The 12,358-nt window shown below is 31.8% G+C and overlaps 1 protein-coding gene across 8 annotated transcripts in view; it reads left to right on the top strand.

Moving 5' to 3' along the window:
- LOC128221219 (transcription factor 12-like) overlaps positions 1-12,358 on the top strand; it is a 95,573-nt gene that overhangs the window by 35,351 nt on the left and 47,864 nt on the right. For all 8 annotated transcript variants that reach the window (XM_052929734.1, XM_052929729.1, XM_052929733.1 and 5 more), the window contains exons 5-8: positions 3,971-4,035; positions 6,214-6,289; positions 6,816-6,877; positions 12,137-12,254. In XM_052929734.1, the coding sequence (XP_052785694.1) occupies positions 3,971-4,035; positions 6,214-6,289; positions 6,816-6,877; positions 12,137-12,254 (321 nt within the window). The remainder of the gene's footprint in view (positions 1-3,970; positions 4,036-6,213; positions 6,290-6,815; positions 6,878-12,136; positions 12,255-12,358) is intronic.

Raw genomic sequence — 12,358 nt, 5'->3', positions numbered from 1 at the left:
TTTAAAATGACTATGAACATTTTAGGAAATTGACTTAAGTAATAAAGAATTGACTTAGTAATAGTTAGATGACATGAAGTAAATTCATGAAAATAAGTCTAATACTTAATGATTGTCTATGTGCAATTTCATTAGCTTAAAATTTAGGTTAAATGTTGTATTCGAAAAATGTTTATGAATTATATATATATATGCCCCTGGATATTTTTAATACATATATTCTTTCTTTTACAAGCATTGCATGCTTATGTTTAAGTTTAAAAAACTAAAATAATAATAAAAAAAAAACATTTTAATTTGATCAAGAGTATTGTGTGGATAAAAACATATTTTGCTATCTAACTGATTAAAAAAACAATTTAAAGCCAATTACTGCAATTTGTACTTTTTATCTGAAGGTGCTTAAAGATTTGATCCAGATCTTTGATTGTTAATTTTATGATCAAATTTTAGTTTCAAGTCTTAATCTGAAAGAAATGCATTCTTAAAGATCGTTGGTATAATTTTGGGTGATCACAACTTTTGTCGAATGCACTTCTTGGGGTCTTAAATCTCAATGAAAATGCGTAACCTTATATTTTTGTTTGATTTCTTAATCTGTCAGTCATCTTAAACACCTGGCTCGATCGAACAAAGGCATGATTGTATGATATTTTGCCTAACGATACGGTCGGCTGATCAATGTGGCCAATACCGTATATAGTGTAGTAATTAGGTGTGTTTTTTCTATACATGTTGTAAAGATGAGTTTATAAAGGTTTTGAAATAGGCAGGGTGCTGCAGAAAAGGGACAGGGTGCTATAAAGGGTGAAAAAGGCACATTGTGTCCTGACTGTTAATAATTTAAACATTATGAATTTGACAGAAAATGTTATGAATTGTGTTCAATCGAAGTAATATTGGGTTTCCATATTAACTGCCAAATATGCAACATTTGAATGCATTTATGATCGTATAATGAAAATTATAAAGTTTTAATTAAAACATCAATAGTTATTTGACAGTCTTTATTAAGCATATAATTCTATACGGCAGAAGGGTGCTCATGCAGGCCCTAATTTCTCGAAACTTCCTAAGTCCCTTATTACAGGGTTTTAAAAGCTAAGTTCATATTATTGTTTTTCAATAATTTGCGTAATATTAGCTTTTTTTAAGAGTTTTTATACTTTAAATAGGAATTATTTAAAAAAAAATTTTTTTTATCAAAATTCAATTCAAGTATCTTAATTAAGAAGTTTCGAGAAATTGGGGTCTGGTCTCCACAAGGGCAGAAGGGTGCTACCAAACAAACCCAGGGCGCATTACCCATTCATAACTTTTTAGCTAAAACCCTAAGTATTTAGTACGGTAATTTTAATTATCATTCTGTTTGTATCATGATAACACTTCAGAGCAATAAAGTAAAACTTTAACAAATCATTTTTTTTTTCATGCACACCTGTATAGAGTTGATTCTAAATAGACGAAAAACAATACGATAATTTGTTTACTTTTTGTGTTTACTTTTTGTATGTCGAAAAGATGAGTTATTATTGTACTGCATTTTTTTAGGTTTGTGCTTAAACTTAAGAAGAATTAAAAAAAGAAAAAAAGAAAAATTGCATTGACATGCACCTGTTCGTTTAATTGATTTAAAATGTAGGAAAAACAATACCAACGTTACAAATTGGATGGTTTTCAGTTTTTGTGTTTCACAAAGATGAGTTATAGTTGATTTGAGTTCAGTATTATGATGGTCGTTGTTTATAATGTAATTCGACTGTAGAAGAATAAGAAAAAAAAAATGTTTACGATTTTTGATGACACGCAGCTGTTTTAAAATGATGAAACCTAAAGCTGTTGGGAAACACAACTTCTGCTTGAGTGAGTAGCTAGCCGCACAAGAAAAAGTTGTTGTTGAGCTTAGATTAGACGTAAACAAAATTTCTCTTTCCACCAGTGGTCAAATATTGGCACAAGTAGCAAGCTCTGCACTAGTAAAATGCTCTTCGGGCTTGCTAAAATTCTGGATTTAAATGTAGCAGGGCTTGTTAAGAAAGCTGATGCCAAGCACAGGTGTTGGAATTCAGGCTTGATCACCAAAGTCTAATTTCGATGACTTGTTTCCATGATTGTGTATGTTTATGGTACAGTAGGCATACAAACACTTTTCTTCGTAATATGATTTTGTAGATTCCATTACCATTCACCTTGAGCCTAAGCGTTCCATTATAACGTACATCACAAATTTCAAATCGGTCCTGGATATCGACCTGAGGCTTTTATCATGTACAACGCACAGACATACCTGTATGACGTTAGGAACAAAACTTAGATCACACGTACTGGTACAAGTCATGTTTCGCATCCTCCATGACATCATAAACTAATAAATATCAGCAATTATCTCTCATGAACTGTGCAGTTATTAGCTTTCTTTTAAGGGAAAAAGGTATTTTGTAAAACATAAGATTTATTTGGTAGTCTACTCCCACGAATTAGAAGTAACTGCACCTGCTGTGTAATTTCATAATTGATTCAAAGTGATAAAAAACCACCCACAATTTTAAGCCAAGCTTAAAGGGACTAGACACCAGATGATAAAATTACAAAATAAAAAAGAAAAATGTCAAAATTTTACAGGAAATTCAATATTTATGACACATTATTTTTTGCTGTTTTTGCGTATTTTTCCAATTTGTATAGTCGGTCTACCATGTAAAGTTTGAAATAGCGTATAACTTTCTATGTATCTGTACTGTAATTATCTATTCATGTGACTTTCACATGCTAAACATTATAACTTACTATAAACTTGGAAACCATTATAGTCTACTTTTAAACGGGTAAACTCAGCTGAGACAGTAACAAGATATTATTTTAATCATATAACATGATGTTTTATTGGCCTCATACTAGCTTGTATTGACAATTCTAAGCTTGTTTTGGGGAAATATTGATTTTGCCGATTTTGGGACCATCTGGTGTCTAGTCCCTTTAAAATTCAGTTGAAGCTTTGTCATTTGCTTATTCATGTATGATAAAAAAAAAATTCCTTAATTGTTACGAATTATCGTCATTATAAGTTTTCACCACACTGCTATTAAAAAAAGTGTAGTGGGATATTATAATTTAACTCCAATAAAGTACAAAGACAATAAACTGTTTTACCCTTTGTTGGAAAACAAAGAATAAATAATACACGACATTAATAACTTCAATATAAAACACATTAAAAAAATATAAAACACATTTTTAAAAAAAGGGCCAAGAAAGTGTGCAACTTGTTTTGGAGGGGTGGGGGGGGGGGGGAGGATTTTTATGTGAAATATGACCGTAAATGTCCTTTCAAGTGTCTCAATTACCGTAAACCAATCCTTTAAGATATTTCAAAATTGAATGAAATTGATTCTTTAAATGTTTGGAAATTGATTTTTTTTCAAAGATTAAAGGATAATTAATACACTTGAAAAGTGCTTGAGACATTAGCTGATTTTTTTTTTCTAAATCCAAATTTTGTAATTAAGCTTGAAATATTTTGCAAACGTCATGCCAAGACAAAAAAAAAATTGGTTCCTGTTCATGCTGTAATTGATACACCAACTTAAATGACATTTTGAAAGAAGTGAAAATTTTAAGCTGTATTCATTTCATGAAATGTTAAAATGTAATGGTTGTTTTCCTATAAATTGATATAAAAGGAAAGAGTACCAATAATCAGTACCATGAATAATGAGTACCAGTAATGAGAACCAACCAATGAAAAACAATAATGAGTACAAATGATGAGTACCATAAAACAAGAACCAATTTTTTGTTAACCCTGAGCATACCCTTATTATTAGAAATGATGAGGGCTCAAGGGATCTATGTGGTCTATGGAGCGAAACCTGACAATCAGTTACAATTACGTAAATGCTCTAAGCTCTGCTTAATAAAAATAATGTGCGAGTATGTGCTATTTGTTAATGTGAAGTTTTATCTGTTTCAGGGGAGGAAGTTGGAGCAGCATGGTCACAAGGTCAAGGTCAGCCTCCGGGTTACGGGGAGTCGCGGGTAAGTTTGATTTTAATCTTCCTTTACCCTTTATGTTATATTTTGCCATAATAAAAGTTCAACCTTCTGGTTACAGGGAGTGTGGAATATGCTTTTTATAAAACATGTGAGGATGAGTTCGCCAAAATGTCAGAAACACAGTTTACAATTTTATATCTAACCTATCGAGCCCCGTCAGTCCTAGAATGGTTGTCCTATTTAGTTAACGGCTTCTCACCAATGCGACCCGGGCTCCATCCCCTGCCTGGGCGCATATGAGTTTGATTAGTAATCACAAGCCAGGCAAGTGGGTTTTTTCCTGGATCTTCCACAACACAAGACCACGCTCTCGCACAACTTCGTGCAAACAAGAGTAGCTTACCGGTTGTATAAGTTATCATAATTTTCTTCACAATCGTTGTGAAATATATAAACTAGTAGAGAATGATCTGCCTTCTTTCGGGCTGTGTCAGTTAGCGCAGACTACTTTTGGGCTAGACAGCTTTCAAATTTTGCCTAGTATTCGTTTGAATAAAAAAGTACATTTTCTTTGCGTGGGAATCTTGATATATTAAGGTGATATAAGGGTTCAGAATTACATTAACTTATGTTTTTCATTATGTCGTCTGTCATTTCCCCTGTAAACTAATGATTTAGAAACAATTCTAGCTAATAAATCATTACGTTTACAAATTTCGGGTTTGATACATAAAGCTACCATGTTTGTATTTTCTTGCAGTCAGATAGTTCTGTATTACACTAATGTTTTCGGTAATGGATTAAGTGGTTCTTTTGATTTCATGACGAGAAAAGTATTCAAAAGTATTTTTAATTGTCAAATTTTCAAGGGAAAAATTAAGTTAACATTAAATTTAAATTTAAGAAACAGGCAATTATTACCATTTCCTAGAAATACAGCGCGTCTTTATCAATTTGCTTTGTAATTCAATGTCATAAATTTGCATTGTAATTGTTTGCGGGTTATGCAGTTCGTGTATTATAAATTAATTAAATTTATTATTTTCATGTCTGAAAATAATGTTTCTTGTTAACATATACCCATCTTAAAATATTCTTGTATCTTGTATTTTAAGTCTGAGCAACTATCGAATTGAGGAATAATATTATAATGAAATTTTACAATTGCAATAATTTGTTGCTTGTAATATCCCTATGAAATTTATGCCAAAACTTCATATTTAAGGGAATTGCTCATATTTTTTAACGAAAATTAGGTTTTCCCGGAAATGCACCTGAAATGACTTATCAGTCATTTTACTCTTTGATATATAAATTGCAGCAAAATACGATCACTGAAAGCTGTTAGTAGCGCTATTGAAAATTGTGGTCATCAAAGACGATATTTGAGCATTTAATATCAACCCTTGCTGAAGGGTTCCAGCTATCAGTATCATAGTTTTAACACTCCTTATGATTTGCCAAAATTTATTTTGTTTTATTTTTTAAAGAGTGCTTATTACAAACCATGAGAGCGTCCCTTTTAAAGGGTAAAGCTAACATATGTATACATGCTTGAATTGTTGAAAGAAATATTTTATACTGGTAAATAATATTGGGCAGATTGTTTAGAACTTTGTTAAAGTTAACAATGTTGTTAACCTCATCGTTGTTAACTTTCAAATCTTTACTGCACTGTGGAAGTTTAATGGATACATTTGTGATCTGCTGTATTTCTAACAATTATTCAGCAGAACTTTTTTTATTGAAATATGTGAGTACATCATCAAATATGATTATATCTGACATTTAAAAGTTAACAAAGATGACAATAAAAAAGTTAACACTACTATCGGCGTGTACATGATGTATATTGAAATGACTTAAATTGTTATGTTAATTAAACACGATTTGTATAGAATAATTATATTCAAAACATCAATAGTTCTTGTATACAATGCGTAAGTGGGATGCATATGTTTTATGATTTACCAATTGCATTGTTTTTATTATTATTATTATTATTATTATTATTATTATTATTATATTATTATTATTATTATTTTCATTATTATTATTATTATTATTATTAGTATTAGTATTAGTATTATTATTATTATTATTATTTTCATTATTATTATTATTATTGTTATTATTATTATTATTATTATTTTCATTATTATTATTATTATTATTATTATTGTTATTATCCTATTGTAACAAGATGTTGTTATTTTGCAGGGATATGTAGACAGTCAGTACAACGGTCACCCAGTGGACAACATGCATCCTTTTGCCAACAACAACGATATCATCAGTATGTCAAAAAGTAGAAATATCTTAAGTAATGGCTACACACCAGTCAGTTGTAATCACGTAAACAAGAACTCAAAAACTTTTTCAGACATTCAAATGAAACTTGGTACAAATGTTGTCACAGAAAATATTCACATGTACAGTATAGTACTTAAGGACAGTATTTCTTGCAATAATAGATACATGTCAGTTATGCACAAGAATTGACATTTGCACCTCAACAATCTTTTGACACTGATATCAAAAGTTCTTACAATAGCATATCGAAATTGTATGACTGTGTTCATTGCAGTACAACTATTATATGAAATATTTATAAAAAAATAATGGTTTGAAACTTAAACATTACATCTAAATATTGAGCTTTTATTTTATTGAAGCAAAAAACATTGGCATAAATTACCAACATAATCTTAAATTTTACTGCTGAATGAAATGAGAATTTCATTAAATAGTTGTTTATGATTTTTGACATTTTTTTTAAGGAAAATGATTGTTTTCATGAAATTTTGTATCATTCATTCCAGATAAGAATTCTGATCATTCATTCCCGAGGCCCGGATTTTCCCGGGACAGTTTGACACCCCAGGTAAGTGATCATGGATGCGATTAATCTATGGACTCATGGATTTCCGCGGATCCAATGGCTCCAGGGACAAAAGATATATTTTTTTACAAGTTAACTTGTTGCTGGGATACTAATATATACTGATAAGCCATACGCTGCAGTAAAGGGTTAATATTTACAATTTTAAAATTGAAAACAGACTTTTGATTATAAATGAACTTAGCATTTTAAGTTTTTGAAGCATTGAATCATCCGCCCAAAACCACCAAGTTAATTTTGAATCAAGTGCGATATATTTGGTATTCACCGACTTCACACATCAAAGAAAGACCATCTGCCTTCATCAGTGAATTTGTGTATTATTTAATTTTATACATATATATTGTGTAGGACTAACTTCTGAAGAGGCGGACTCATTACCATGTACAGCATCCATAAGTGTTGAATTCAGCTCGCGAGAAAGTCCCATGAAACACTTTGAAGAGTTAAAACATGACTGTTCATTTCAAGAGTTAAAACATGACTGTTCAGAGCTGATGTTTAGGTGGTACAAGTTGACAATCTCTTTGTCGCAAGCTGGCATTGTGATCATGCTAAATGTGTAACTGATTGAAGAGCAAGTTAGCAAACAGCAGTAAATATAAGTTTACAGAAGAATAAACAATCTCAAATTATTCACTGTTCAGAACAGATAGTTTTTTTGCGTTCAGTTTTTTTGCGTTCAGTTTGTGAAAAAAGAGTAACAAATAGCCTTTACTATTATGACTCTCTTTTCTAAAAAAATGTGTTTTTGATTGTAACCGGGCGCATTCGATGTGTATATAGTGGCACTTATACTGTCTCGCTATAGAGCTAGCTTTTATAGTGACTCAGTAGAGTGTCCGTCTGCAGAGCAATAGGTCTTGGGTTCAAACCCCGAGATATGCGCATGGCAATTCGTGATGTCTGTTGCATGACAGTTAAAAAGACTAAAAACACCTCTGACGGTTTCAACTCTTTAAATAAAGGTGTCTTTAATAGTCACAACCCTCTGACGTTCCCTGTCTGGTGTAATTTCCAAGCTTTTTGCCATTCATCAATACATTTAAAATTGTAATTGACTTTTAAGATATTACCAACAGTTAAACCATAATTGATCTGGTTAAAAGCAAACGCTCACCACACAAAAAAGCTCATTTCTGTATTCAACAACAACAAAAAAACGTAATTTTATTTTTCCCACATATTGCCAAGAAATAGGGTTTCAAGTTAACAAAAGATGAAAAGGATGAAGCGTGAGTTAAACTGTTCTATCGGCTCCTCGATTTAATATCACATTGCGTCTTTATGCTTACCTTTCTTGTTCTATGAAAGTGATACTCATTAGCGCTGGGGTCTCAGGTGTTTGCAAGAGCCAGTTCTAGACAGAAGGTTGTTAAGATCTGGTTTTTATCTCCCTTAGGAGCTCTTCACAGCTTTTCCTGTTGGAGGTGAAAAGGGTCTTTCTTTGAAGAGTACTTTGGAGGTGGAAAAGAGCTTTCTTTGAAGAGTATTTGTTTAAATTTTGAGATGAAATAGTTAGTAAATTATGCAGATCAGTTTAGAAATTTTGTATGAAGAATTTGTTTCCCATTTACAAGATACAAGTATCTTTATGTAAAGTCAGGTATATGATAATATATAACTTGCTTAATGAGCTATTTTCTTACATTAAAAAGATATCCAATGATATGGTTAATTATATTAGTGGACAATCATAAATGAAATATGAGGGTTCAACTCAAATTGGGATTTTAGGAATATGAAATATACAGTACACTCCACGCGGAACTACCACTTTCCTCGGTGACTCGGAGGTGTTTTTAATTTATCGCGGATTTCCGCCGAGTACGCAACCTTTTTCCTCGCTAAATTTCACCGAGTTGCACCGAGTTAATCGTTATCTATGGAGGGTTTTATTGCCGGTAGCGCCGGTGATCGTATCGATTTATTGACCTAATCGCAGAACTCCGCATTTTGTGCATAGCTACTACAGTACATTGCTTCTGTTTAAACAGTATGGAATAATTAGATAATTAATTTTTCAAAGTACAGTAAGTTTCTTTTTAAAAACGATTATCGGAAATTTCCATATCAATTTTCATCAGCATCGTCTAACAACTGTTGTTTTTCACATTTCCTCTTTCTACATGCAATACATCATTTAGGATGGGTATTTACTAATTAACTTGTCACAGTGGTGTACGTATACGGTTAGGTAATCTAGCCAGGATAAAAGATGAAAATCAATAATCTTCGTCTGTGAAACTTGGTAAGTGTGAAAGTTACGATTGATGTCCTTTGGGTGTCCGAAAATTAGGTACGCGAAATAAATTATTTTTATGAACAATTACGGGTGTAGCAAAAAATTATAAAATAAATTAAACAAAATTAGATACAGTGGGAGATTGTTATCGGTTTTCCTCCGAGTTTCGCGGTGTTTTTACCTCCGAGTAATGCGGCGATTATAATTATGCGGTCCACTGATTAGCCTTGGTGGGTGAACGAGTAAAAACGCCGAGGAAAGAGGATTATGATCAAATGGATGTCGTGTCCGCGATGACCAAAATCCGCCGAGGAAAACGGAAAGTGGTAGTTCCGCGTGGAGTGTACTGTACATCATGAACATCGAAACGTGATACAAACTTCTATAAAAATATAAAAAAACTTTTGTAACCCTATTTTTGTCTTGAAGTTCAACAAACATCTTTTTTATCTTTTGTCTGTGAACAATTGTTTGAATGAGAGAGGAAAAAAGAAAGCCAATTCTTTATTTTTCTGCGAAAAAAAAATGACCTTCTATAGGATGAATTTGAGCCCCGGAATTGTATGTCAGAATGGGAAAAACGGGAGTGATACATCTCCCATTAGAAAATTATGTGGGGATCAGGTGGGATTAATGCTACCAGAATAATTGATGTCAGATGAGGCACGAAATAGAAATAAAAGTCACCCCTGTAAAGGATAAATCACCGAGGATGAATACTATTTCATACATGATCAAGTTACTGGTTTGAAGATGTTAAATGCCAAGAAAAAATACTGTTGGTCTCGATTTATTTACTGCGTTTTCTGTTTATAGAGGCTGTCTGGATTTATTAACTGTAGTTTTTTGTTTATTTAAGCATTTAACATTTTTGCTAGATCATTTATAGGATTTAATTATTATTTATTATTAATTGGTAATTGGCTGAAGATTATTTTATTAGAAGCGAAATATAAACTCATAATAGCTGTTTATTAACCCCCGCCTTGAAAATGCGAGGGGATATACCAATGGTAGGCGCGATTCCGTGTGTTTGTGTGTGCGTGCGTGCGTGTGTGCGTGTGTGTGTGTGCGTCCGTCCGGCCCACATTAATTTCTTTGCATCTCCTCTTACATTTCTCATGCAATTTCTACCAAACTTGAAAGTGAAGCAGCGCATATTGTCGGGCTTTTGTGATTTGACCATTTTTGAAAGAGTTATTGCCCTTTGCTTATTTTACATTTAAAATTGGTTTCTTTGCAACTTCTCTTACGTTTTTCCTGCGATTTCTACCAAACTTTCACAGATTGATGACACTATAATGACGCAGTGCATATTGTTGGGCTTTCGTGATTCGGCCATTTTTGGCTTTCGTTACAAAAAATGCCCCATGAGGCGGGGTATATAGCTGTCTGTGACCGCTCTTGTTAATTTTCCAAATGAGCTTATGTTATTTGTGTTAAAAAAAATCAAAATGAAGCCTTATTTACATTTACTAAATATGTTGCCTTATTGTTTCAATTGATTTTCTGCATTATGTAAACTGTGATTAACATGTCATATAACATGACCCATGATTGGAAATAAAAATTTATCTTATCTTAGCTGAAGAATTATTCTATTTGAAGCAAAAAAAATATTCTATTAGAAGCAAAAAATAAACTCATTGCAATTGGTTAATGACTGAAGTTTTTTTCTATTAGAAACAAAAAATAAACTTATTGGTAATAGCTGAAGAATTATTCTATTAGAAGCAAAAAATAAACTCTAGTAATAGCTGAAGAATTATTCTATTAGAAGCAAAAAATAAACTCATTGGTTAATGGCTGAAGATTTTTCTGCAATAAACAAAAATAAATAATGTACAAATTGAATTATGCCATTTTGAGCATTGTATAAACAAGGTTACGTAATTTGTTGCTATCATTTAATTTAAACTATGAAAAAAACCATAAACAAATTAAAACATTCAGTGACCAATCACAACATTCATGCAATTTACCTCACATGTGATGAAGTTTGATTGTCCAATCAAATTGTTTTAAAATATATTAGGATTTATTATAGACCAATTAGAATGCGAGAATGATTCACTGCATTAACACATAAAATAACAACATTTCTAAAATAAATATTTAAACTCTATTTAACATCTATTTTAAACAAATACAATGGAATTACTAAATATCTAAATATGATTAAAAGATGATGTATAAGATAATGATAAAAGGAGCAAGGTATCGATGACTTCCAAGAGATAAATTCCAACAGTAAAGCCATTTTTCAGTAATCTAATTAGTAATGGATATTTTCTCACCTGCGTCCACGGTTTAAACATGAATTGTGGTTTCTGGAACATGCTAAAAGCACTTTATTACGGAGATGATGTCGTAAATATGAAAACACATGTTTACCACATGGGCGTAAATTGAAATGTTAGTCTTTTTTTAAAGCCATATTTTACATAAGGGATTTTAAATATATATAAAAATAATTTCCTGGTAAATTTAATAGGAAAAAACAAGGTTATAAGGATCGTTTCATCTTCTTACCAACAAACAATTTATATATACAACGCTTTTGTGAAGTAGTCATAATATATATTTTACATTAGTCGTTAGTTAATTGTCCATTTAAAACAAACTTTATTTGATGTTGGCAGAAAAAACATTGTATTGACTGTGACGTTGACTTAACAATAAACAAAACTTCAATATTAATGATATTTTATTGCATGCATGCTCATAGGAGGATTCTTATAACTTATAAATAAGACTTATTTAGGGCATTTTTGAGTCCGTATTATATATTAACAAAAAATGTTTGCTTTAACTAAAAACAATTATAACCCTTCAGTGACCAAAGGGTGTGGAGAGTTATTCCCCTTTGTTAGAAAAATAAATTGATTTCTAAATATCTCCCTAAAAAAGGCAAATTTTAGGGCATTTTTAGTCTAAATTATCTAAAAAGTTTGCTTGAGCTGAAAACCATTATGACCCTCATTTGATTTTTTCAGAACATGATGGGAGGCGGGGGAATGCCGATGTCACCGGGACAACTATCGCCCCGGAAACAACAGATGTCGCCCTATTACCAGGGGTACAAGCCATCGCCAATGGATGAATCTATAAGAGGTAGGGTAGTCAGTGTGTGGTAGTCAGTACTCTCAATGTAGTAGTCAGTACTCGAGGTCAGCTTTCACTAGGCTAACGATCACCATGGAAACAGAAAACACTAT

This window comes from Mya arenaria, chromosome 16 (genome assembly GCF_026914265.1).
Source record: "Mya arenaria isolate MELC-2E11 chromosome 16, ASM2691426v1".
In the NCBI taxonomy this organism is placed as follows: domain Eukaryota; kingdom Metazoa; phylum Mollusca; class Bivalvia; order Myida; family Myidae; genus Mya; species Mya arenaria.
Note: the sequence above shows the minus strand (reverse complement) of the source record. Positions and strands in the feature narration are given on the sequence as shown.